The 27,257-nt window shown below is 40.2% G+C and overlaps 1 protein-coding gene across 2 annotated transcripts in view; it reads right to left on the reverse strand.

The window, feature by feature from the left end:
• The window catches only part of gak (cyclin G associated kinase), a 31,214-nt gene extending 4,229 nt beyond the window's left edge, over positions 1–26,985 (reverse strand). The window contains exons 1-27 of one of the 2 annotated variants that reach the window (XM_034117801.1): positions 26,644–26,985; positions 20,526–20,587; positions 19,443–19,502; positions 18,290–18,404; positions 17,265–17,407; positions 16,909–17,034; positions 15,349–15,438; positions 14,803–14,938; positions 13,896–14,008; positions 11,938–12,016; positions 10,629–10,746; positions 9,752–9,760; positions 7,563–7,612; positions 7,199–7,347; positions 6,513–6,635; positions 6,273–6,406; positions 5,985–6,179; positions 5,776–5,893; positions 5,251–5,330; positions 4,880–5,073; positions 4,535–4,696; positions 4,131–4,297; positions 3,777–4,038; positions 2,132–2,293; positions 1,379–1,516; positions 634–720; positions 228–497 (exon numbers count right to left, since the gene is read on the reverse strand). In XM_034117801.1, the coding sequence (XP_033973692.1) occupies positions 228–497; positions 634–720; positions 1,379–1,516; positions 2,132–2,293; positions 3,777–4,038; positions 4,131–4,297; positions 4,535–4,696; positions 4,880–5,073; positions 5,251–5,330; positions 5,776–5,893; positions 5,985–6,179; positions 6,273–6,406; positions 6,513–6,635; positions 7,199–7,347; positions 7,563–7,612; positions 9,752–9,760; positions 10,629–10,746; positions 11,938–12,016; positions 13,896–14,008; positions 14,803–14,938; positions 15,349–15,438; positions 16,909–17,034; positions 17,265–17,407; positions 18,290–18,404; positions 19,443–19,502; positions 20,526–20,587; positions 26,644–26,785 (3,484 nt within the window). In that variant the 5' untranslated portion in view covers positions 26,786–26,985. The remainder of the gene's footprint in view (positions 1–227; positions 498–633; positions 721–1,378; positions 1,517–2,131; positions 2,294–3,776; positions 4,039–4,130; positions 4,298–4,534; positions 4,697–4,879; positions 5,074–5,250; positions 5,331–5,775; positions 5,894–5,984; positions 6,180–6,272; positions 6,407–6,512; positions 6,636–7,198; positions 7,348–7,562; positions 7,613–9,751; positions 9,761–10,628; positions 10,747–11,937; positions 12,017–13,895; positions 14,009–14,802; positions 14,939–15,348; positions 15,439–16,908; positions 17,035–17,264; positions 17,408–18,289; positions 18,405–19,442; positions 19,503–20,525; positions 20,588–26,643) is intronic. The other variant, XM_034117802.1, reaches the window with a different exon arrangement.
• Between the last annotated feature and the right edge of the window lie 272 nt (positions 26,986–27,257).

A 27,257-nucleotide genomic window follows, 5' to 3' on the forward strand; every position in this document is an offset into this window, starting at 1 on the left:
TGCTGTGTCTTTTTATGCTGCTGCAACGAAAACATAACCCAAATTGGGATCAATAAAGTACTTCTTATCTTATCTTCTTATCTCTTGAATTCACTTCCTTTTTCAGTAGATAGTGAATTCCAGTGCTCACAACTAATCACATTTGTTTATTTCAGTTTGCTGAGAAAAACAATATTTGCGTGATAATAAAAAACTCAATCATTAAAATGATCAATAGCCTTTCTTACCAAATCCAAGCCCACGAACTCCTCTGTCCTCCCTCCCACCAATGACACTGGAGAAGTTGAGGTTGTAGTTGGGTTTGGTGGACTGTGGTCCTGCGGGCTGAGAGGCAGAGGGGGCTTTGGGGGCAGAACCAGGTCCAGATCCAGCCATCCAGGATTTGCTCTGGGCTGTGGGGGGTCTGCCAGCCTGCCAGGGCTGGGCTTGAGATTTAGCAGAGGGGGGAGGAGCCTTTGAGTTAAATGAAGGCCCCGGAATATTACTGCTGGATGAACCTGCAAGTAACACAGAAGGATGATAGTAAATGATTTAAAAAGGTAAACAAGGTCATGTTTTTCTCGTATTCCATTGTTAGCAATACTGAGCGGTATCATCATTACAGGCGATTAGATATCTGACCGAGTCTCTCACCTGGTAAACTGGTGCCAAGGTTTCCTAGGTCAGCAAAAGGATCAAAGGTCTGGGACTTGGCCTTCGACATGGGTATCCCACCAGAAGCTACAGACACAACAACATGGGAGGTATTATTTATTAGTTTATTTTACCTGCCCCTTGTTCAAAAAATCAAATTAAATGTAAATCAATGGTATGTCAGTCACAGCTGTTTTCAAATACTAACAGTTACATTACCAAAAACACAATCAAATGTCAACACAACAATCTTGTGTACCTTCAGCAACAACGGTTGTCTGACATCTTCATACTTTCACATTTGTATTTCTTTATACATTTTCTTAAACCTAAAGATGTTCTTACAGCCATTTAAATAGTTTGGTAATGAATTCCACAATTTAACACCAGCTACAGAGATACACATCTGCTTTAAACTGATGCTCATCCACTGAAGTTAAAACCATTTTTTAAAAATGTTTTCTGGCAGTATTCTTTTTTTTGCTTTATGCATAAGTAAAGAAGTCTGTGGATCAATTAAATCTTTAAATTTGAACAGCCTCGTCTCAATAAACATTGTATTTGTGTGTTCTAAGGGGGGGGTGCATTATGAAAATTCTCGCTGCTTTTTTCTATAGTGTCAATAAAGGTTTTCAATTACAAATAATTGTTTTGTTTTTAAATGTTCCATATGGTCTACACAGAATACACCAAACTCAAAGTGCTCAGTTAATGTTGAGTCCCTTCAAAAGGCTCCTCCACACACCTGTGTTGGTGTAGCTGGGTTTGCTAGCGGTGGCGCTCATGTTAGCGGTGGAGCCCGCCGCCCAGCTGTCCCACCCACCCAGCAGGTCTGGTTGACTGGCCGATGATGTCATCTTAGGGACATCCTTCACTAGCTTATCTGTAAATAAAAAGATCAAAAGTATCACCAATTGAGTTTCTGTTGCATGTTTCTATTTCCTGTTGCCAAATGAGGAACAATGAGACGGCAACATTAGATTTTGTGGAAACTAGGGAAATTGTTTGTCCAGGAAAACTAAGAAAAAAAACATAGGTTTGTTGCTGGAGAGTTTTCATTTAAAAAGTAATGTCATTTATATTTAGGAAAGAGAAGCATATGTTCATTTGCAAATAATAATCGAAACTAGTTTGTTTTTTCCCTTTAAGTATTTGGAGCTATGCAGCTCCGTCCACAGAATAGTGCTAGAGAGCTTTTGCTTTGAAACAGAAACATTAAGGGTTGAGTAGAAAATAAATATTTACTTAATTCCATGTCTGTGACATCATCTGAAAATAAATCAATTCAATTGAAGTAATGTTGTTGGTATGATGTCAATACAATATTAAAAATCCTTTTCATTGTCATACAGAAAAAAGGCGGACCTTTTATCTCTACAAGAGACGCAGCCTGCACACAAGCCGCTCATATAGGCATATTAGCCTGTGTGCAGGGTGTGTGTAAATCATCTCTCCTCGAAGCAGACATAACGCTAAGTGATGTCCCAGTAGTACTCACTGAGGTTGAAGAGGCTTGTGTTAGAAGCAGGAGTGGGGTTACTGTGAGCTGAACCATCAGAGCCCAACAGGTCTCCAAACAGGTCCGGCCCAGAGGAGCCCACAGTGGGGCCCACCCCAGAGCCAGAGCCCATCCCAAATGGATCAAACAGGTCGCCCATTGCTGCAGCGAGGTAGGAGGAAATAATGATGGATTAAAGACGGCTGTGAAGTTTTTTTAAACAATGCAGCAAGCAAATATAAAGCCTCCTGTTGGGAAAATACTGAATGTACTCCTTCAATATCCGAGTAGCACATGATATCAAAGGCCCAACTGTAGCTGTGTACGTAACCGGATGTATGATTACATAGAAGAAGCTCATGAGACACTGTGTTGAATAGGGATGGGTATCGTTAAGGTTTTAACGGTACTACTACTTTGATCGATACCGCTTATCGATCCGGTCTTTTAACGGTACTTTTATCGGTTAAACTAACTAACTAATAAGGTAAACTAACTAAACAAATTATGAACAAAACTAACATTGCTTTTTATTTAAATTAAATACATAATATTTCACATCAAAAGAAACAACAATGTTTTAACAAATCATATTAAATAATGTGATGACAGAACTGTAAACAGAATAGCTGAAACTTTAACAAAATAAATAACTTGGTTACCTCTAATCATTAACCCATGTTTGTATAATTGAGTTAACTCTGTGTGTTGCTGCTATAGCATACATAACATACCTGACGTGGAAACATTACAGTGGATGGGGTTATAGAGCTACTAGAAAGACAGTCGAAAACGGTGCATTTCTCCGTCTGAATGTGGTGCACTTTTGAAAGATGTTTAGACAAATTGCTCGTGTTACCGCCCTTACATGCTGAACTCTTATTGCACTTTAGGTAACGAGCATTGTCCACATCGAGACGGGTAAAGTTTAACCACACCTCGGAGCGCGTTCTCTCCGCCATCTCCTCCGCGTGTGTGTGTTGCTGCATGTAGCAGCTGCGTGTGTGTAAACTGCCCCGCCCCCTCGCAAGCAGACGGGGGAGAGAGATCTCTCGTCTGGATTGGAAAGATCGAAAATACTAAAAATAATCATAGACGCATTTTGTAGTCTTTTTGCATATTAGAAACGGAGTTGGCGACACTAAAACGGCAATATAATGTTTGTGTAGCATAATACATATGAGATATATTTTTTAAATGTCTCCAGTAGCGATAAAAAGACCGATAACGTCGCAGCTTAACGGTACCACGGTCTTTAATAAATCAGCCCCGGGGCCCGTTTAATACCGGGGCTCGGTACCCATCCCTAGTGTTGAACATACGATAGCTATGTTCCAACGATTAAACATGATGATTCAGCCCCTAGGGAGATAGGCATATGACTGTCATGTTTATTGCTTACGTGGGCCTTAGCTAATCTAAACTAAATATTGAATACTGCTTTGAACCGGTATTCTGCATCTTGTGACTATGAAACACCCTCTCTTGTATATAAGCATGTGAAGGACACTGTTCTGGGAACTAGTTGTATCATATGCTCTGTATGTGATGACTACTTCCATTCTAGCAGGGATAATAAATACATGTATCCTGATATTGAAGCTCAAGCCGGTGACGAGTATTTTTCTAACACCTCCACCCTTACATTTAGAGTCTGATGTGTTCCCACTGGCTGGCTCGCTGAAGAACAAGTCTTCCTGCACTGCTGCTGTCTGACCAGCAGGGGGCGCAAACAGGTCGTTGAGGAGGTCACTGTTACTGGATGCTGCTTTCATTCCCCCCTGGACTCCTGGAGGAGGAGCAGAGGAGGAGGTGGAGGAGGTGGAGGACATGGAGGGGCCAGAGTTCAAACCCAAGAGGTCAGCTGTGTCATCAATGGTAGATTCTTGGGCTGCAGGAGGGGAACTCTGGGGGGAGGAAAGGACACAAAGACAGAAATGAATGAGATGTTTGTAGAAATTACGCATTTGGGCTGTACTTCATAGCAGTCACACTGTACCTGGAAGTCAGCATCAAACAGAGGTTCACTGGGGTCCCGTGACAGAGGCTCCCCCCCAGGGGCAGAGTAAGAGTAGGACTCTCCTTCTGACTGATCACTCAGGTCCTCCTCCTCATTCATGTACCCCCCTCCTTGAATGTCTGAGGCATCCTGATGGCCACCCACATCTACAAATACAAGAAGAGGGTCAAATATTAGGTGGGACAGTTATTGAGAGGTTAAGAGGTCAGGGAATGTTTTATGTTTTGAATCCAGTATGAGAAAATGAGAAAATTAATTATCCTTATTCAGAATAGATGATAATAGTTACAGTACCAGGGCAAAAGGGGAAAATGTAGGTCATTTTGCCAATGTTCACAAGATAAAATATATATGCAATTATGACGAGAACAAAAGTACATTACCTTCCCAATCCAGTGTCTGGAAGAAGTTGTTGGCATTGCTATCGGTGCTGGCAGGAGATTCTACTTCTGTTGGGTTTATGCCTTCTGGAGTCTGAGCCGGCTGTGGCGACTCGGAGTCATAAAAAGCAGAAGAGCCGGGCTGACGAGGCAGCTCAGGCTTACCTGTGAGGATTACAATGTAATGGTTAGGTTACATGTGAATTACAAAAAGAACATACTTTGGAGAAAAACAGAAAGATGTCTGATATCAAAGTGAACTGAGAAACCGATGGATAAAAGAAATGTAAAAAGAAAACTAACAATCCTAATCCAAAAGCCCTTTTCTTGTAAAGCAATGCCACTTACCAAATTTGCTGAGGATCTCCTGCTGCTCATCTCGAGAGGAAAACAGGATTTTGGGGTTCAGGCCCTTGGTCTGAAAGCCCTCCCAGGGAGGGGTCTTGGCGCTGGGTCTGTCTCTGGGTTCCACCTCGACGTCCAAATTGACCTGGAACAAGTCTGGGTACTTTTCCTGGATATCACAGGCATCCAGGTCATACCTGCCAGGTGAAAAGGTCGTTTGGAAACAGGAAGTTATTAGAAAAAGAACATGTCAAGAGGTAAATAAAAAATGAAAGAGTTGATATCATTGTTCAAGAAACAAGACATGTGAAGCTTGAACTACAAGGATCTTGTTTAGTAAAAAAGTACTGCATCTCTCAAACTGTTGTACATACTTGTTAAATTTGACAGTGGTTGCGTTTCTGGGGACAAAGCCTGTGTGGAACTGGATCTGAAACATCTTCATGGATGCCAACTGAAACACAAACATTAGAGAGTTTAAACTTAGTTTTTTGTGAAGAATGTGCAGTGATGCATTTTAAAAAGGCAAAATGATTTTTCTAAAAACCAAAGTATAATCCCTCTTCACCATTACATATGACCCTCTATAAATGTGTGGCTGCATTGACCCTGGGTTAGGAAAGTTTATAGGCGTCAACATACTGTATATAATGTGGCAGGGTGCCAGAACCTAAGTACGCATCCAGGTGGAAGCTAGGCAAATGCTGGACACAGTGCTGACAAATACACATTTAGCAAGAGGAAATGGCAAGTGGACCAAAGTTGTTACTAAATGACCTGCTGGTGAGCACCCTGTTCATCCTCCCAGGGAGGAAGGGGCAACTTTGAAAGTTGTGTTTACAAAGTGCAACTTACAAATCATAGTCAATGTGCATTTACGCTTGTCGTTGTGCATGTACCTTGGCCTGTAGACGTCCTCCTAGCGTAGATCTAGCATGGTAGATCACCACCAGTACGTCTCCTTGGACTGTCACATTGAGGGGAATCTCCGCTTTCCCATCCTCCATCCTGAAATCCCTGGAAAGAGCAAAAATATCACAGATGTCATAAATAATGGAAATGATTTACTCCTCTTAGAAAGTATTATTCTGTTGGTGAATGGACTTACTTCATCTTGTCGTACTCCTGCGATGTGGTGAGGACTCTCTCGTCTCCAACATAGACTTCGCAGAAGGGCCTGCAGCCGTTTCGCTGCTTGTTGAACAGCGGCATTGGTGTCATGACGATGGAGTGAATGGTTATGGGCTTGCTGTGAGGGACAATGGGCTCCTCTGCCATCATGTCACACATATACTCAATATACCTGCAACGATCAAAGGCAAAATCAGGATCCTTGTGCTTTAAGCTTAAAAAGGAATAATTTGGGTTCTGATGGGGATCTCTGCCATGACTCTACCTCTTGTGTGAGGGTGCTATGCCGGGGGGGCAGCGCTTCATCGAGAACATGTAGACGGCCGCCTCAGCTGTGGTGAAAAGGCGACAGAAACACAGGAAGGAGCAGACTGCCACTGCTGATGCTGCCCTGCCGTCCTACAGAAACAAAGACGGAGATGACATTTAAATGTATTCAAGCTGCCCTTACCATGTATTTACATCTGAGCATGCATGTTGGACATCTTAACTCATCTCAACTTACCAGGCAGTGTACTATACAGATGTTCCTCTGGTCTTGTTTGAGCCATAGATGCATGTTCTTACACACACTGTAGAGACTGCGCAGGTTGGGGGCACGGCGCACCTGCCAGTTACACTCTGAAACCTACACACACAGATAAAGACACACACCTGAATACAACAGGGATATTGTAAAGCTGCACAAAACGTAAACAAGGGCAAATACTGCTAATAAAAACCTCTATATTAGAGTGCCAAAAAGACGACACCACTGCTGACACTGTGACTGTTAAGAGTGAACAAGTAAGCATTAGGGGTGGGGGAAATAATCGATACAGCATAGTATTGCGATACTTTGCCTGGCGATATTGTATCAATACACGGACGCCAAGTATCGATATTTTATTATATAAACTATTCATATTGCAAATCAAAATGAAAGTTTTTGGTAACAATTGCTTTTTCAATCCACTAGCTGGTGCTGAGCCTTTTCTTGTGTGGTCATGGCCATGGGTGAAGAGAGTGGGATTGGCAGGAAGTTAGTCAAAACAAATCGTATCGCAATATATCGTATCGCAATACTTAGTATATCGTAGAATCGCAATACTATCGTATCTTGGCTTAAGTATCGCGATAGTATCGTATCGTGGGGAGCCTGGTGATTCCCACCCCTAGTAAGCATCTATTGGCATGCATACACAAACGTACCCTGTTGTGGAACCGAGAAGGCCGGTATGATCGCTTGGAGAGGTTGTAGACAGCATAGTGGCCAGCATGACGGGAATCCAGGAACAGACGGACGTCCTCGATGTTGTTCTTTATCGCCGACTCTACCCCCTCTGCTGGGAAGGACATGACTACAAAGAGAAATATGTGTAACCAATAAATCAAAGGTTTATCCCCTTCATCAAAATGTTAAAGAGAAGCTAAGATATTACCTGACATGGCTTTTATATCTGAATGAAATAACCTCTAAAATCATGTCCATCATGTAATATAGAATAATGTCTAGATGACATAACAGGGGATTAAAGAAGGTACAAGTATGTTTTATAGAGGGTCAAATGCATACCTGCTATTCTGGAGGTGATGTAGGAAATATCAAGGTCCCCTTTGGCATAGCTGTAAGAGAAATTACAAGTGCACTAATGAAAAGAGTGTGTGTACAACATGGTCGGGAGGAAACATATCTACAAGAAATAAAGTGGACTAATATCTACCACACTGCAGAAATAAAACCACTAATAAACAGCTTGGTACACAAACTGTCTCAGAAACAAGGAAGTGTTGTCTTAAAATACACTTCTATACAATTGATAAATAACAAAAGCCACAATGTTGCAGGGTGGAGATGGTCCTATGTGAGGCCTTAAAGAGCATCTCTGCAAGGCCTACCACACCATCAATTAATTAAATCAGTTTGAATAAAGGCTGACAAAATGATGCAAACTGGATTAAAAAGAACCCAGTTTATCTGTCCTTTATGTAGATTATACGCACCTGGCAGTTGCATGTGAATATGCTGAAGAGGACCAACACTGCCGATAGCTTGTTTTAGTATTATTGGTAGTTCATTGACGAATAAATTAGGCTACAGTTGGTTTTACAGCAAATTAAATCATATTGTACGACAAAAGCAAAAACAAAATGCAACATGATTCCCACCAAATATTAAAATTGAGCATAAGCAAAATAAATTAATCTATATGAGCTGATGACACTCAATGATATGGTATCAGGACAGACAAGAGACGCTGGTTAGGACACAGCTATAGCTGAAACATTGTGATTTAGTAAGCAGTGAGTTATATTAAAACATCTAAACTACCATACTCTCGTTCTTTCAAACAACCATTCATATACGCAAAGATTTAAACATCTTTCGAGTACATAGATCAACTAAAGACAAAACAAAAAACGATCCACATTTTCAGTCGACTTAAGCACTCAACAGCCATGTGTGGCGAGTGCATGAAAAGGTAGCAATTGATCAGAGACATAAAAGCAGGTAGCTTAAAAGTAATAAATACATGTTTAAAATAGTGTGCATTTATGGATACACATTTCATCTGACAGTCATTTCAAAATGGTTAAGATATAAAGCTCAAAGTCATCAATAAACCGTAGCAACAGTTTTTGAAGTAATAGATTATTGATGAAATGGGAAGTAATGGTTCAAAAGTAAGCTAGAGTTAGCCAAGTTAGCCAAAGTAACTGATTAATGGTTTGAATAGATAGCTCAAGCTAATGGAAAAAAATTGAAAATTGTTAACTAAAATTAAAGATAAATGGTGCCCATAGTTGACTAATGTAATAGTTTATTTGAAATAAATGGAGGAGTCAGGGAATGTTACTTAAAGTGGACCTATCATGCTATATTTGAATAATATAGTGTAGGACCATACCTATATAAGGCATATTTATACTTTTTTTTTTTCAAAATACCAAACAGATCATGCATTTTAGCCATGCCTCATTTTGCTCAATTTGACATTTTTTTGCTCTGTTTGTGTAAGGGCTGATTCTGTGAGAACAGCACCATCTACTGGCCTGGTATATGTACTTCAGCGTCTCCAGCGCTTTCGAACGGCAATGGCCGTGGCTGTCTCCTCCTGATTGGTGGAGTTGGCCCAATAGCCGTAGTGCCACTGTCCTGACGTCAGGACAGTGTTCAAATCTGGATCAGTTTTTATCAGATCCGTTGCAGCCCCTTTTTTAGAGATTTGGGTATGGAGGAAAATAGAGAGGGTTGTGTTTTCTGACACTTGGTGAGTTCCCTGGAACACCGGGGACACATATTCATGTATAAAAGACGTACAAAAGTGCATTTTGCATGATAGGTCCCCTTTAAATGTAGCTAAAAGGGCTAGGCTATGATTAGTATACCAAGGGCTGCTTATTTTAGGCCATGATGCCTCCCTGGCTACAGCACCAGCTCTTTGATTGACTGGCCCATTCTTTTCCTGTACCATGCACAGGGAATATGGTTCGCTTGTTTTCTCATTCGCTGATATCATTTTCTAATCATATGATCATACCATTCACTCCAAATGATTCTCACCTGTGCATTCACATCAGGCGTTGCATTCATTCAATTATCTATTATTGAATGTGTTATGTTAGGATCAGCAAGCTGTGATGGCGGACACGGCACAGCAAAAAGGCTTAGTAAGGGTTTATTCTTTCCTCTAAATCAAACACACACTACGGGAGCACACAGAGCAACGCATGAGTTGACGCACGTCACCGACCCATATTTACCTTGGGTTGCTAGGTGATGGACACATAGTGGGACCATGAGGGATTGGGACAGAGAAAAGAAACAACAAAAAAATAATCAAAACGACCAAACAAATGGAACAAACCGATGGTGGAATAACCAAATGAAACATCAAACTTTGATGGATATGGATAGAGAGGCTATTAAAGGAACACTTTGCTTATTCTCAATCTCACCCTTGTGAGCAGCATCAACAGTCATTGTCAATATTTGCTGCATTACTCCCACTTTTAAACTGACTTATGCCAGAGGTTACTGAAAGAACTACAAAGAGAGATGAGATATGTAAGGTTGGTTTCTTTCTGGTACTTTCTCAACTGCAAAAAGTTCCTTTTAAAAATGGAAATGTGGGGGTAGGGTAGGTATGAACGCTTCCATAAACAATTTGCAGGTGTTCAATTATCTACATTTACTTTAGGTTGATGTAGCTAGGATGAGACATGATAACTGATAATGGACAAACAGTATCGTTTAGAAAACTGTTGGAGCAAGCCAATAAAAACGAGTGTATCCTTAAAGTACACTAAATATACTGTAAATGATCAGCAGATGTTTTCACATCGTCTTATGCATAAATGATAAACAAAGAAAACCTAATGGTGGAGCTGTAACCACTTAATAAGTAATAAGTATACTCATGTGTAAGTAGAGTAGCCAGTGTTAAATGTGAAAGATTATTCAGTCAACTCCACAGGTTAACAAACATAATGTCAATCATGAGTTCAGCAACACGTTATCGCCCAAAAAGTATAAAGCCTGTTTTGTAAAGATTTGGTTAAAAGCGTACAACTCAAAATGAAATATGAATAAATAAAACATTGATTTTTAGATAAGGGTATACAGGTGGGTGCACCTTACCTTGCTACTGACTGGATGACCTTAGAGGAGGTGTCCTTGATGTTGGTCAGGAAGCGCTCGGTTCCTCCCTTTAAGATGTCAAAGAGGCCGCTGCCCGCCTGGTCAGGATCGTATATGCCTAAAGGCAGCATGGGGGGGGGAAAGAGAGAATTCTGAATACAATAGATTTGCAGATGTGTCAAAGCACTGACAGTGGGTTCATCGAGGTCGCAGTTCAACCAACAATGACAAAAACATTGTGTATAATTGGAAGTTTAAAATCTTTAAATTGTTATCACCGAATGGACTTAAATATTTTAGCAAAGCCAAGCTACAATAAATAACGTAAAATACATATTCTATAAATGTATATGTGGGTACAATGTATCAATTCTCACACTCATGATACACGTCTTTTTTTAGAAGAGGGTCAAAAGGATTGTTTGTTTTACTGCAAATGCATTGTTTGTAAATGCATTGGATGAAATTGGTTGCCGTCAGCTTGGGTGAAGCTGTGGGATGTTGATGTACAACAACAACAGGCAAATGACTCAGATTGAGTCATTTATAGCTCAGGTCTGACAGTATGAAGTACAGGAGGACTGAAGCCGCTCCTCAGGAGGAAGAGCAACATGTTGACAGATGGGTGACTCTGCGTGCAGAAATCCTCTTAATAGCAGCCTGCACAGGTTTGGAAACACCCATTATGCTCATTTATAGAAAATATACAGATAAATAACAGAAATATCACGTTCTGGTGAAGTACTTTTGTTTGATGATCCTGATTTCAAATAGCCATAAAATAAGAGTGTTCCATTCCTAGAGCGTGCATACTTTCAGCTTCTTTCTTCGGACATACTGTAAGATGTGAAATCGCAGTCATAAGGCAAAATGATTCTATAAATAAATTAAGCAAAGGAGGAGGATATTGTTATTGTTGGCTGGTCATAGGGGAACTACGACATTACTTATAACCATGTATAACTCTTAGCGATATAGGTTTGTTATCTGTGTTTGTAAGAATAGTGTACCTGGCTAATTATAAACAAGAGGTTTAGTTAATTTACCTGAGAGGCAGCTCTATGAATGATTATTTGAATTGAAAAAGTTGTTATTTTGCCAGATTGTTAAAGTGCATCATATCATATGTTTGGATAAGTTGTCCTTCAGCAAATCAATGAGTTTTTACATTGTGCTTTTTAGAAACATGACCCTAACACTATTGCTTTGTTTTCAGATCGTTTTTCGCCCTCATTACTTCAACTGTTAAAACTTTAAACAAACATAACCCTGAGTACAGTATATTATAGTCATCAAAACAAACCCTCACCTGCATTGTTGTGGACGTTCTGGATCTGCATGGGCGGCTGGGCTCCGTTGTTTCCAAAGCCTCCGTTCTGCTCCAGCAGCTGCAGACATTCATAGCCGTCAAACACCGGACGCCAACAATAGTACGCACTCATCATTGTCACAAGTTAGTCAAACAAAATGAGGTGCAAAAAACTGGCAACCTACAATTTTGCCTAAGATGTTCCAAACTGATGCAAAAACATGTCATCCTTAAAAATGGATACAACACCAAATGCCAAAATACATTTGAGCAAAGGTAAAAATAGTCCTCGATAGAAAAACAGAGTCAGGTGACCTCAAATAGAGGAACAGAAAAAGAGACTCAATAGAGTGTAAAGCAACAGGTCTTTTCTCTAAATAAAACAAATCCCGGTTTCAAAAGAATCCCAAAAAGTAACACAATCATAAACACATAGTTTGTATCAGACGTGCAAAGTGAAATATTTTTTGGATGAGAACTGGAGGGTCTAAGACTGCGTTGAGACAGTCAGTCAGCCTCTGCGTCTCTCTTCCCCTCAGGGGTGTCTCTGTCTTTCCCTCTCACTATTTCACTTCCATCTGTGCTGCTTCCTTCAAAAGTGTTCTGCTCTCCTTCCTCTCTGCTCCATCTCAGTCTGCCTCTTTTTATGTGTGTGCCGAGAAGCAGCAGAGAGAGGAAGAGGAGGAAGAGAAGGTGGAGGATTATAATCTCCTTATCTCCAACAGGGAAACCCCCTTTAAACCCTGATCAGATCAGCAAACACAAGATCTGCCTTCACTCTGCCACATTCACCAGACATATTAGGATTCAGTTTGGTATGAAATTGGTTGCAATACAAAATAATTTAAGATTAACAATTTGTTTTGAGCAATGGCACAATATTAGAATAAGAAGGAAAAAGCTAGTGTCTGCAGTACTGAAAGACAGGAACATTTGTTTTTTTATTTATACTTATCATAGGATACATTCACTGGCTCAGCTGTAGAATTGGTCAAGTGCACATTAGGAGGTTGTAGGAATAAAGAGGAATTCCTGTAAACCTTATGACATTTGACATTGAAATGAGCTTTTCATACACTTAAATCGCAGTGGATGCAGATTTGGTGATAAGTACCAGGATTTGTGTTAAGAAGCGTTAGAGGCTTCTTAGTTTCTGATGCCCAGCGACTATGCAAAGTAAAATGTTTTGCTGTTCCCAAGCCTTGGTTCAAATTTGAAATCTGATGATAATGAATCAGCTAGTTTGGGTGATAGATAAAATAAAATACAAAAACAGATTTCTGCCTTAACAGTTAAGCTTCCAACTTGAAATGTGCTTTACTACTAAAGTGTTGGAATCACTGCATGTTTTTATTTCAGTTTGACCCATTTTCCACCTCTCTGTCTCTTTGGGCCATGCCAGCTGGGAAGAGAGGAGCCTGGGAAAGAGAATACAGACTCCTTTGAGCCTGCCTCTGTGTGTGTTGTGTGTTGTGTGTTGTGTGTTGTGCGGTGTGTGTGTGTGTGTGTGTGGGTTGCATGTGAGACTGAGTAAGTGTAACCACAACACCAACTTGAACGCTGACAATTGTGCGTTGGGTTGGCCCATCAATAGCCTCTTCTCAGGCTGGCGGACAAAGAGGATATGCCCCCATTTCTCTGCCAATAAACTTGTTTATCGCCTACTGAAAACTGAAGCAGAAGCCACTGTAGACAGTTTGAGACAAGGAAAACAAATGCATTTTAGGCATCATTGGAAACTGCCTGGATACTTGAAATGATTTGTAAATGTTAGACCTAAAGACCATAACATCAAAGAAGGGGTTTGAAAAGTACCACCAACAATGACAGAGTATAAACTAGAGATAGCCTGTCTACGAGAGAAAGAGTTTTGCTGTTGCATCACTTATGGAGCCTGGTGCTGCAGTATTATTTTGTATTATTAAAACTGCACAGAACACAACCATGCGCACCCCTACCTCTGTAATGGGGGACTTGGGGTTGACGTTTCGTGCTGCAGCTATCTCCTGGAGCTGGTTGACCAGCTCTGTGATGGACAGGCGCTCCTCTGGGTTCACCTTCAACATGGAACCTGAAGGAGGAGAGGGGGAGAAGGGGAGAGGGGGAGAGTGAAACATAAATTACAGTTAAATATCTGAAGAGATCCAACAATGACGATGACAAAAAGATGCAGAGGCATAAAGAAAGCAAGGCCCTGAACAGTTATATCCTTTACATCTTTGATGAAAACATGTAATACTGACATCCAATCGATATAACAGATTTAATAATTGTGTAAATAATCCAGATACTGTTAAATGGTCACAGACTTCACTTGTTTTTTTGTGTAAAGAAATAAATTCAACAAAATGTAATTTGACTGATAGACTTATTTTTTTATTTATTAAAAAATACTGTTATTATTTTAGGCTTAATGATTGTGTAATGAAAGTCTGATATTGTAACAGCCCAAATGACCATTTTAATTGTATGATTAATTAAAAAAACATGTATCATATGCACAGCAATCAGCATGAATAATCAAAATGATAAAAAATGTACTATTTAAATATAGAGGTTATATGTTGTGCATTTGTTTGTGCCACTATTTGCAGGTTTACATTTCCCAGCAGGTGGCGCTGTTTAACTTGATTAGATTAGCTAATGATACTGCCATTATTTTACATGTCATGGCATATCTCTTTATGCCGAGTCAAATGAACGTTATGTTTAAAAGGTGCAATTCTAAACACATTTCTTTGGTAAAAGGTGACAGTCATTTTGACATGCGGTAACTTTGATTTGAAGGCAAAAAGTGTGGAGGGAAATAGCTAGATGGAAGAATAACGGACAGGCAGAAACTAGCAAACACAAAGAAGTACATACGTATGAGGTTGTGATACACAGTGTACTTGACGTCGTTCTGAGGGATGGAGTATTTCCCGTTGACGATTTGCAGCTTGGCCCCCTCCTCGAACGGGTGCTGCTTAAAACACAACAGGTAGAGGATGCACCCTAGGGCCTGTAGAGGAGAGTGGGAATGAGAGAACAATAAACTCTCAAGCCAACGTTTTTATTGCACAGAAAAAACAAAATCATAAAACTGTCACGAGAAAGTCATTTACACAATTCAATGTCAGAAGACTAATTCACTTTAGTAGGAAGGATGTCTGTTGACCCTACATAAAAAGATTCAACAGGCTCTGTAGAACTCTTTCTGTTGTGTGACTAAAATATCAAGGTTTTTTTTTTTTTTTACACTTTCACGTAATAACTACCAATTAGAAAATGTGATGTTCTAATCTTAGCTCATCTTGCCTTCACGCACAATCTCTCCTCTAAAGCTCTGCTGTAGCAAGAGTAACATATTAACTACAAATGGTCTTGGATTAGCTGTGACATTGGGGGAAAGAAAAGGGAAAAAGCTCTGACCCAGATGTCCTGCTTGTCATTGATGGGGAAGTTGGAGTAGAGATCGATCATCTCTGGCGTTCGGTACGCTGGAGTGGTGTTCCTTGTGATCTACAAACAAATAGAAAAATAAAATAAAATAAACAAACAAACACGTTTTCCACAACCATGGGTCTTGTAATAGATCCAAGTATCAGGCTTGTTTGGTGAATCTTTAAATGACGTTCATGTATGCAACTTTTTTAGAGAACCTTGGGACTTAATTCTTCTTCTTCTTTTTTTTAAATTAAAATGACAGTTATTTGTTCCCACACGCTGGGCATGCTTTTGAGAAAGACATTATTTGAACTCAAATAAACACATGCCCGCCTCAGATATTCCATCCTAAAATGGAGCCTGAAAACTGGTGCCAGATTGACGTGCAGCTTATTACATTTAGGAACCAGGATCCCTGGGGTCCTGCACACTGAGGTCATCTGTGTCAAAGCTCCTGTGTGTCGTGTGATTACGGTATAAATATAATCATGGTTGATCTGTGCTTCCTGGACCTCTAGCTGTTAATTAAATCAAACGTTTCTGGTTTTAGTTCGACACCATGACGTCAGTATTGTCACTGATCCTTTTTTGCACTATTTGTATTGGTTTTATCTGTGTTATGTCCTTTGCATGTTGCATTGTTGGAGGAGCCTGGGAATTCAGCTTTTCATTGCCATATCTACACTGTAGCTACTGTGCATATGACAATAAAGCCTTGAATCTTGAAACGTCTGTATGTGTTTTTCCCCATTCAATTAAAGAAATAATTGAATGGCTGATAGCTCCCACAGGATTGTTGACATCCTCGTGGATTCATCTTCTTATTATAGACACATGCATTTCCAAACATTTGGTCTACCTATGCTGTCAAATGTATTATCTCTTCGATTTACACACGGCATCTATTGCACGTCTGTCCGTGCTGGGAGAGGGATCCCTCCTCTGTTGCTCTCCCTGAGGTTTCTCCCATTTTCCCCTTTAAACTGTGGGTTTTCTCTGGAAGTTTTTCCTTGTACGATGTGAGGGTCTAAGGACAGAGGGTGTCGTATTGTCATACTGATATTCTGTACAAACTGTGAAGTCCACTGAGACAAATGTAACATTTGAGATATTGGGCTATATAAATAAACATTGATTGATTGATTGAAATAACTCTTTTAGGGACATTTAGAGTATTTATTATGCAGTCTAAGAAAACTGGCAGTTCCTTTTGTCTTAAAAAAATGACAAATTAAAACTAGTGCCTCAAATAGAATGCTTATGTAGTGTGAGACTTCATTCTGGAAACATGCATTACAAAACACCTTTTATTTTATTTTAAATCGATTACATTTTCTTTTTTTATTAAAAACAAATATACTAGAAGTATCAGAGTTTGAGCAAATTGATATAGCAACAAATCTTGACCTTTGTGACAACAACTTCTGCTACGTCTTGCGATATGTTTAAAGAGATATGAAATGACCTATTATGTGAGAGGATGTACTGTATGTAAAAACTGTATTATATAGATTATTGAGAGAGTGTGTGTGCTTGTGTGTGTACCTCGTCCTCCACCATGGACCTCTTCTGGGCCGACCAGCTGTAGTCGGGGTAATGAGACACTGTGGTGGCGCTGCCAAAGTCACACAGCTTGATGGTGCCCTGGTTACTAATCAAGAGGTTCTCAATCTGCAACAAATCAAGTCAGCAGAGGGTTGGAATGTCCATTAGTACACATGTAATAAACAATTAGTAATGTGGAAGCCACTTATTTATAGTACAAGTATTTGTTGTGCTTTAGATTACAGTGGGATATGGTTCAATCTCAGTCATATGACAAAATGTATTGTTCCATTCATTTCACTCAATCCTGTTGCTGCTGCATGTTATGGAGACGTCATCATTCACTCAGTACAAACCTTGAGGTCTCTGTGTGTGATGGGAGGCTTCTGTTTGTGCATGTGCTGCACGGCGCGGCACGACTGGTAGAAGATCTTCAGCACAGTGTCACATGACATGGGAGCCCTCTGCTCCACCCGCTTTATAAAGTCCACCAGCTGACCTGAGGGGGGGGGGGGGGAGATATAACACAGATACATGAATGAAGAGCCATACAGTAAGACTCCTCACTCCACAGATGCCTCTTTATCTCTGTGGATTTTAAATGTTTTAAATCATTTGGAAAATATGACACAGATAAAAGTATTGAATTATGTTATAAAATATTATCAAATAATGAAGAAATGCACCAAATGCAATGATTAATCACTCAAAAGTGTTCAAACAAATGTGTCATAAATGAAGAGCCAGGGTAAACACAAAGGAAGTACAAGTATAATATATTCCTATTGGACAACACCATGCAGTTAGTTCCATTCTGCTACATAATAAAAACAGTTAAAAAATAAGTGTTTGTGTTCCAGTGGAGGATGAGTTAAGAAGGCTCACAGCCTGAGGGAAAGAGCTGCTCTGTAGTCTGGACGTACTTCAGCAGATCTTCTGTATCTCGTGCCAGATGGCAGCAGGGGGACAGGCTGAGGCTGGGGTTAGCATTGTCCTTTAATCTCCCTCGGACTCTTAACAGGCCCCTCTGCTCACAGAGTAGAGCAGGAAGTTGAAATATCGCTGACAGGAAATTGTTTCATCACGACTGCCTTTTCGGTTAGAGCGACTTCTGACTAATCAGTAGAGATGCACTGGTTGCAAATTTCCTGGCTGGTTACAATTTCAGTTTTTACCTTCCGATTCCAAATGTATTTCCTTTAGCTAACTTATCTTTCATGAAAAATGTATTCTCAGTTGTATTTTTTCTTGAAATAGCTGAACGATCGGGATATCTCATTTGGTTTGATGAATGAATAAGTACTGTTGCAGTTGTAAAGAAGTAAACAAAGATAGAAGTAGAAAACAAAGTAGAAAGCAGTGAGATAATGTGTGCAGTTACCTTTACACAGCTCAGTGAGGATCAAGAACTCCGCCTGTCCGGTGTCCGACTCCTCCTTACTGATGGAGGCAGCGGAGCAGAACTGAACCATGTTGGGATGACCCGACAGCTTTTTCTACAGAGCCAGCAGGTCAAGGAGCGTACAGTTTAAACATTACTTTGGATTCTCAAATACAAAATACTGAACATCTTCTGAAGATGGGAGCAGCGTTCAGTTCACCTGTGGCTTGTTGAATCTAACAAACACTTTGGAGGGTGTTTTTTATATGATATAAGTGACTTAGTGAGATGAATCATTATTGTGATCACTAACTTAATTATTCCAAGTCTGCCACCCACTGATAGAGAGCCAAGCACAGACAGTAAAACAGTTCTGTAGCTTGCTGTTAACACAGTGACAGCAGGAAGAGATTACGGTTGGGTGATAGGAAGAATTTATTGTTGGCTTCAGACTCTTATTCTGCCTCATCAGCATGAGGCATTAAACATTATGCAAATAGTCAGGATCTGAATACACAATGTGGGAATGGTAAGAGGAACCCAATCCACAATGTGCTATACATCTTGAAACCACACCGCAGTATAAGTGATGTCCGAGCATTTTTAGCTGCTCGACAAAACAGTTACAGTTCCAATCTGTTAGTTATGTCATTTAAAAAAAGAAAACCTCTACGAAATAAAACTTCTCCTGAAACATTACAATACAGTGGATGCTTCAGTGATTTGACATTTAGATGCAGAAACATATCTTTAAATGATTTTGACAACCACTGAAAACCACATTTGTAAATAAAAGCCTTCAAATGTATTTAGTTTCTGTCCTGCTCGTCACACCACCTAACACAAGAAACAGACTGGAGTGCTTCAAGAAACATTCACAAAAGTAACTTAACGGTCTTCTTTGTCAAACCACAATGCTATTATGAAACTAAACACTGTAAATATGTATTAGTGCGAGCATTGAGCATTCTGACAATGTGTGGTGTTGCCTGTAAACTACAAATAATCCAATAATGACAGTTTACTACGCTGGACAAACATTCCACAATCTTGTAAATGAATGGGTTAGAGTTGCCTTTGTCACGTACTCAGAACACTGATCAGAAGAAAAGAACAAGTATTTTTATCATGGTGTGGAAATGATTAAGGATACCATGAAGCAGACTTCCTGTATGATTTCCTTGTTCTTCTCTTCCTCATTGGACAGCAGCCTCTGTAACAAAAGCACACAAACAGAGAACAGTGGGTTGTTGTTATTCTGCGACCAAGTGAGACATCATCTTTCAAAGAGAGACGGCAAACATGACTGTCCCTACATATACAATCAATAAACCGCCTATACAGTATTTGCTTTGAACATGAGAGAAGACTGGTGTTTGCCAAGTCAAACAGGATAACCGATCGACTGCTCCTGCTGATTATGTGGAGTGTGGAGTTCAATGGACACTTACACAATTCAGTCTGGGTTTAGACCCAGTAGAAAGAAACCTAAAAAGGAAGTTAGCAAGCAAGCAGAACCTGAACATGGCCATAATGTATCACATTGCTTTCCTCAATCATGTAGTTATCATTTTGTTGTCCTGCATTACAAATGTTGACAGGCAATTGCTGAACGTAAACACAAAACTAACAGCATCTTGACCTTTCAGCAGCATTACACAGAAGAGAGTATACGCAGTTGATAAATGCACGAGTACACAATCAACATGGACAGAATATTAAAACATGAAGCAGATGGTCCCAACAAAATCCAAACTGTTCCATAATTCATTCATTCTTTCTTTCTTTTGTTCGTTCTTCTTTCATTCTCTCTTTTTCTAAGGACAGGACCCTAAGTGGACTTAGTTAAGGGTATGTCTATTGAGCAATATTATCAACAACATACATAGAGAAGTAGTGTCTTAATGTATATTCGTACTGTTTTACTGTAAAGGGTAATGTCCAGTTGGATGTTTAAGTCCAGTCATAAAGGTAACACAGAACATACACATAAGCAGTCTTAGCACTGATTGATATTTACTACAAGTAGGTACAATTCACTGCATACAATGTATTTGAGAATAAGAATGTTTATGTGGACAGAGTCCAATGTATCATTATTTGCCATGCCATGCCATTGCCATGCCTCGTACAAGTGAATGAATGAATGAAAGAAAGAACACGCACAAAGGGAGAGTGGCTCCACATGTATCAAGCAGCAGGTAGAATGTCCTCAGTGAGTCCACCTGTGTCTTACCTTGAGGGCATAGTCTTTCCCACTGCTCATGTCCTGGGCTTCATACACAAAGGCAAATCCACCTGAGAAAAAACAGAGAGCACCCAGGTTGTTATTTTGTTTACATTTATGTGAATAGCACATGCACTCTTGAGCTCCGAAATTATGCATAATCGTCAATTGTTCAGCGCAGGAAGAGCTGTAATACATTTTTGCAGTTTTTGTAATTTGCTCTGATTGTTGTACGTGCAATCGGCTTAATTGATGACCGGCTGTTTGGTTCAAAAGTAGTACTATTCATTGAAACAAAGGCTTCACACTTGGTATATTTGTATACATGTCACTGCTCTGTCACTTAGGGCAGTTATTAAAAAGCAAAAATAAACAAATAAAGGAACATTTCCCAGCGCTGATTTTTTAAACCATGCTTTACATGCACTCTTAAACGTTAATGCCTGCAGGCTGCCAAGTGTAACCACAGTCTTATCTGCTGGCCACTGAGCAGCAACATTGGAGAAAAGGGGGATTAGGTGCCTTGCTCAAGAACAACACAATCTCACTCCTCAAAGTGTTGGGCCACTGCTAATCTCTTGCTGAATATACGCCCATTAACTGAGGGTGTAGCTGAAAAACCTGAACTGGTGACAATGTGGGCAACGCTGCAGTAATAATAAAATATATGGGAGATAAGAGACAGAGTTTTTAATAGAACAGCAGCACATTGCTCCAATTACAACATAATTGATGAACAATCAGTTCCTCTGAAAGCCAAGTTAATTAAAATGGGCCCTGCCAGTGTAGTTTCAATTTATTTTTCGTGATAACTCAAAATGTTATATTCATTTAAAAGCCACTGTGGCAAGTGGACAAGAACCTTTCATTTCCTAACTTTTTCCATCAAGTGGGTCCATCTTTGTATGTCCATGTATTAAGCAGTCCAAACAAAGAAGAAGAAAAGAAGAAGCAGATATACTTTATTAATCCCTCACAGGGAAATGTCTTTCCCCACTCTGTTGTGTTTACACACATTACACACACAGGGGAGGATATACATGCACAAACACAGAGGATATACATGCACACACACACAACCACATGCAGATAGGAGAGGTGGCAGAGCAGAGAGGCTGCCAGGTACCCGGCGCCAAGGGAGCAGTTTCGAGGTTAGGTGCCTTGCTCAAGGCCAAGGGCACCTCGGCAGTGGCCTTGGAGGTGAACTGGCACCTCTCCAGCTACCAGCTCACTCCATCTTTTTTTTTGGTCCGATCGGGACGTGAACCGGCGACCCTTCGGTTCCAAGACCAAGTCCCTACAGACTGAGCCACTGCCGCCAGGGGTAGGTTACCATAGTGATGAGTAAATCAACAACCAGCCTTGCTTTGCTCCGAAAAATCTTGAATGATCACACTCAGGATCCTAATCTTTAAACCTTTTTTGCTCAGGAGAAGTAGTCCTAATTGTTTTAACCTCACCAGGGATTCAGACCAACCACCCTATGGTCACTGACACTTGTGACATGAAAGGAAAACATGAAAGCAAAACACTGGAGTTATTGCATTTTTGAGTCCATGCCCTACGCTTAAAACACACACTTTACCTTTGTACACACAGCAACAATTGGCTATCAAAAAACACAATTTACTGTCCATTACAGCAACATGAATGTGCCATGCTTTGCAGTGAGGATTCACAGACGCCCCTTTTGGGGATCACATGGCTTCCTCTGTCTTTCTCTGCCAAAAGGGCTGAAATCTGAAATGCTCCATTTTCTTTGCTCTAATTACGAATGAGGGTAAAAATCCTACTCCATCATACCAGAATTGATTAAATCTTGCTATGACAATACCTTTGTGGTTTGGGAAAATTATTAGAGGAATAGATAGTAAGGAATGAAACACAGTATTTCCACTCTGGTTCTTAACAAAGAGACGTGTCTACAGTTTCACCTGCTCAGATGAGGGCATGAAGGCCAAATGGAAGGCTAAGGGCCACTGCTCCCAAACAAACTGTTCATTCAGGTGGATATATTCATTGAGAGAATTCAAAAGAATGAGCTCAAACAAGATGACAACCACCACTTGTGTGATGACTTTTTGCAACAAGCAACACATCAATTGACAGACAAACTAGTGTTGGCCCTAAGAAAATAGGATGAGCTTGTTATAGCCATCCATTGTATTCTCTCACCAAAGATCTGGTTGAGGAAACACAACAGAGACACCTTTCAAAGAGCAGAAAGGGAGTTTGAAAAGGGCAGAGGGCAGATGTGAATCGTCTAACCTCTGTTCAACTGTCATGGCTGATCACAACACCTTGAATATACTTTTGATCAAATAATGCTGAAACAGGCAACCATTTTAAGTCATTATTTTATCAAGCAAAAATGGAAAGCATTAATTGTGGCTTCTTAATTGTAAGTTGAGTTTTGGGATCGGCAATTCACACAAGATACTGACAATTTAAAGACTTTTAAAAATCAACTTGTTGATTGTTTTTGCAGCCCAGTTAGTTTTATTTTTCTCCAGATATACCTTTATGTTTTTATTAGCATATGCATAACTATATATTAAAGAAAACATTGTTTTCTACATACAGTATATCTATTTAAAATGCTGTAGGGACTGAATACCTATGAGTGAGTCAGAGGGTTGCACAAAGAGGACATGGAAGTGGGTACTTTGTCTGCCGGAGAAACACTGGTTTCCTTACACTTAGGGTCCTGAAGCAATCGGTCAGAATTAGTCAGCAAGTTAAAGTGAACAGAGCTTGTACTTTTTCAAATGACACAACAAAGAGACTTGCCGTTATTTTCTATGGAAACCTTGTTGTTGCCGTTCTTCCACCGACTACATGATGCGACTAGTCAACAGTTAGTATAAGGGAATCATTTAGACTTTTTAAGAGTTGTTAAAGGCACATTTAAATTAGAGAGGGCTAATTTTGGTTATGTTTTTTTGGCAGGCTTGTGTTGAATTACATAATAATGAATAAACTTAACAACATGGATTGCTTCAACTCTGACCTAATGGTTTGACCATGCTGAAAACTGTTGACACTGGACAATGACTTACTTATTTATGGAACTAACTCATCTCACTGCATGTTAAACAGATTTTCTGTGAAATGCATTCCTGGTTAGATCATTTACAGTTTGCATTTACATTTGATTAAACAAGTTTGTTTTTACATAGTACACCCAACATAAAGGTCTACATTCCACAATGACAGTCGGCTCTACCTCTATGCAAGGAACTCAAGATGCATGATAGTGTAGTAAGAATGTCGTGCAACTTCACAATGAGAGCAAGAATCCCTGTTCCCTGCCAGAAGGGAAGGAGCCTGATCTCTGGGTTACACGTGCCTTGTAACCAGAGTTGTTGCAGACAAACAAATACAGGTTGATTCTAAAGATTCAAACTCAGACACCTAATTTAGTGGGAATGCTGATACAGCATTCCCACTATCTGTTATGCTACGCACAAAATTATGTATTATTCCGCCGGGTTATTTTGCACCTCTTCTTCTCCCACATTCCACATCGCAGAAACTCCGTTCAAACATCAAAACGTTCAGCTCGGTCGGGAATCGATGGCTATTACTTTTCTCATTCATAACTTTCATAATTTCAGAGATACATCCCATAATTCATCACATTTTTAACATGAAAGTCAATGGAAAACTCTTCAGACTTCAACAATCTTCATGCAACTTCAACTGCTAACTGTTCCTTCATACTTTCACTCAGAAACCTCATTCCAACTTTAAAATGTTACACATCTTTCTGACATTATTCGTGTAACACAACTTTTAAATCTGATTCGTACTTTTAGAGATATTAAACATTGTTCAGACCTTGGTAAAGAGGCCTTCTTCAGATTTTAGAGTGCGTGATGTCACAGCTAGAGTGGAGGACAGATTTAATTTTGCCTTCATATTTTCTTTTCAACCTGCCATAATTCCCAAACCCTACATTCCTGAGACATCATTTTTCATGAGAAACGTAGGAAAACATCTCGTAGCTTGAAAAATTAAAAAAAATTAAGCAAAATAATTAAACAAAATGCCTCTTGAGGGCATGAAGTGACAAAAACTGTCAACATGTCTCCATTAAACCCCATTGTAAGTTCAGCCTCATCTTTCCCCACCACAGCAGCCGCACACCTTTAGTTAATCTGCCAAAAAGGCCACATTATTAACCCGAAAGTACACAAAAAGTACTCTTCAGATGCTCAAGTTCCTTGACATGCTTCACGCGTTGAAATTTCACTGATATCTGTTACGATTCTTCAACAAAACGTTCACATGCAAGAGGTTTATCTCTCATTCAGAACAATGGAAATGGAAACTTTTGATCTCTGGACACGTCGTTAGCTCAAATATAAACACCTGTGTCATGGAACACGATGATGTCATAACTCCAACTGACATGCTCAGAGCAGCAGATTTCAGATAATGGTTAATGGTCCTGCCCTCAACAGCTCTACGTCAATTATGGGGTGTCATCATATGCCGTTTCCATGGAAACACATCCCTCGCCATAAAACACGATGTCACTGTAACTCAAATGGACACGGTCTGATCGTCCCCCAAACTTCGCTTGTATATCATCGGTCCATGCCTCAACAGCTTTACGCCAAATCTGACATCTCACCATAGGCTGTTGCCATGGAAACGCATCCCTCGCCATAAAACACGATGTCGCTGTAGCTCCAATGGACACGGTCCGGTCGTCCCACAATCTTCACCTGTATATCACCTCTCCATGCCTCAACAGCTCTACGTCAAATCTGAAATCTCACCATATGCCGTTTCCATGGAAACGCATCACTCGCCATAAAACACGATGTTGTCGTAACGCCTATGAAAAGGGTCAAAACAGCACCAGACTACAGATAATGGTTAACGGTCCAGCCCTCAACATCTCTACGTCAATTATGGGGTGTCATCATATGCCGTTTCCATGGAAACACATCCCTCGCCATAAAAGACGATGTCGCTATAACTCCTATGAAAATGTTCAAAAATGCTCAAACTTCACATGTGTGCTAACAGTCCAGCCGTGACAGTTTTGAGATTTCTTCAAATGTCGTTGCCATGGCAACACAATGCTCATCATGAAACACGGTTCTCATAACTTCAGTGAAAATGCTCCAAACGGCCCAAAACTTCACAGGTTTGGTAACGATGCAGCCATCAACGCATCTAAGCGTATTATTGGATGTCATCAAATGCCATTGGCATGGCGACAGATCATTCACCATCAAGTTAGTTCAAAAGTTTACAGTTCAAATATTCTGCTGCTTTTCCAAGCCTTTTTACTTTCTTTTCTTCTCTCATCACACATTCAAGCCCCCAGTGTTCATGTATCATTTCAATCTAAATTCTTCACTTTCTTCTTACACATTACATTTCAGCATAGCAGTTTAGCGTCAGCTTTTCAGCATAAAGCATTCCCACTAGCAATTTCTTCAGGAATTGCATTCTCTAGTTGTGATCTAATGTCGCAGTAATAGTGGACCCATATCATTTTGCAGAATAGGATGATGGGACACAGTTAAAGAACACATTTGATCAAAAAGTACATGCACTCAGCCATTATCTCCCTTAGAGGAATCCAGCAGAGCTCTGCAGAAGTGTTTTCACTGTTTCAAAAAGTAAGAGATTTGGTAATAACATTGCCATCATTTCTATGTTTACTTCATATCTTTCTACTATACTATGTTCTTTCTTGTGGGTTAAAATGTATTTTAACCAAGGAAGATGATACGGTTTGGGCTCTGTAGCAATCTGTGGGTTGGGAGTTGGTGGACAAGTAAAATGCAGCTATGCTGTTGCTGCAGAAATTATCATGATTTGAAGCCCAGCGGAGATAAATGCTACGTTTACGCACCATGCAACCTGAAACTTCAGGTTTTCTATGTATCACAATCTTGAAATGTAGTAATGCTTTTAGAACGATCGAAGCCACATTATCAACTGGTGTTTACATGGTGACTCATAGCTCTGCAGGTGCAAACGCTATTGTCATTGACTACCAGTAGAAATATGTCACTGCTAGCCTGTTAGCTCGTTCAGCTACTTAGCATGCCTAGCAGCGACCGACGTTATCAACATTTCTCGTTGTCTCACACCGTCTCACCTTCAGCGATCACCCTCTTGATCCTCAGCTTCATGTCACCGAGCTCAACGACCTGTCCCACGAAGTCATTCTGGTCCCGGCCTGCCAGTCCGGACGCTCCGGGCCCGGCTAGGAAATCCAGTGCTGACTGGAACAGGGACATTTTATCCAGCGCCCTGCTTCAGACTCACAGAGGCCGGCTCAAGGGGGGGAAATCCGCTGTGTAGATCCCGGCAGACTCAGCAGAAAACTCCACGGCTGTTTGTTCTGTTATTAAGGCTTATAATCAGGTGATATTATTCTTTCACTGGAAGCGAACATCCTCTTCCTGCTGCTAGGCTGAAGAGGCCGCCACCGTCGCCAGCGCTGACTTCCGTGAAGGGTGATGACGTCAGGACACGATTAAATCATGTGATGAACCCATGGATGTACTCATGGATGTACCATAGAGAAAAACGTCCAATACAAAAAGTCTGAAAGACATTTTGGGGAGTCTCAAATTTTAACAATTCATAAAAATGTTTTAGCAGAATGTTTTGTTGTGTTAGGTGTTGCAGGTGGGTATGGTATCACCTGTGCAGGTCTGCATTGTTAGACAATAACTTAATTTATTGTTTTGTATTGGCTATTGTTTT

This window comes from Trematomus bernacchii, unplaced genomic scaffold (genome assembly GCF_902827165.1).
Source record: "Trematomus bernacchii unplaced genomic scaffold, fTreBer1.1, whole genome shotgun sequence".
Lineage (NCBI taxonomy): Eukaryota > Metazoa > Chordata > Actinopteri > Perciformes > Nototheniidae > Trematomus > Trematomus bernacchii.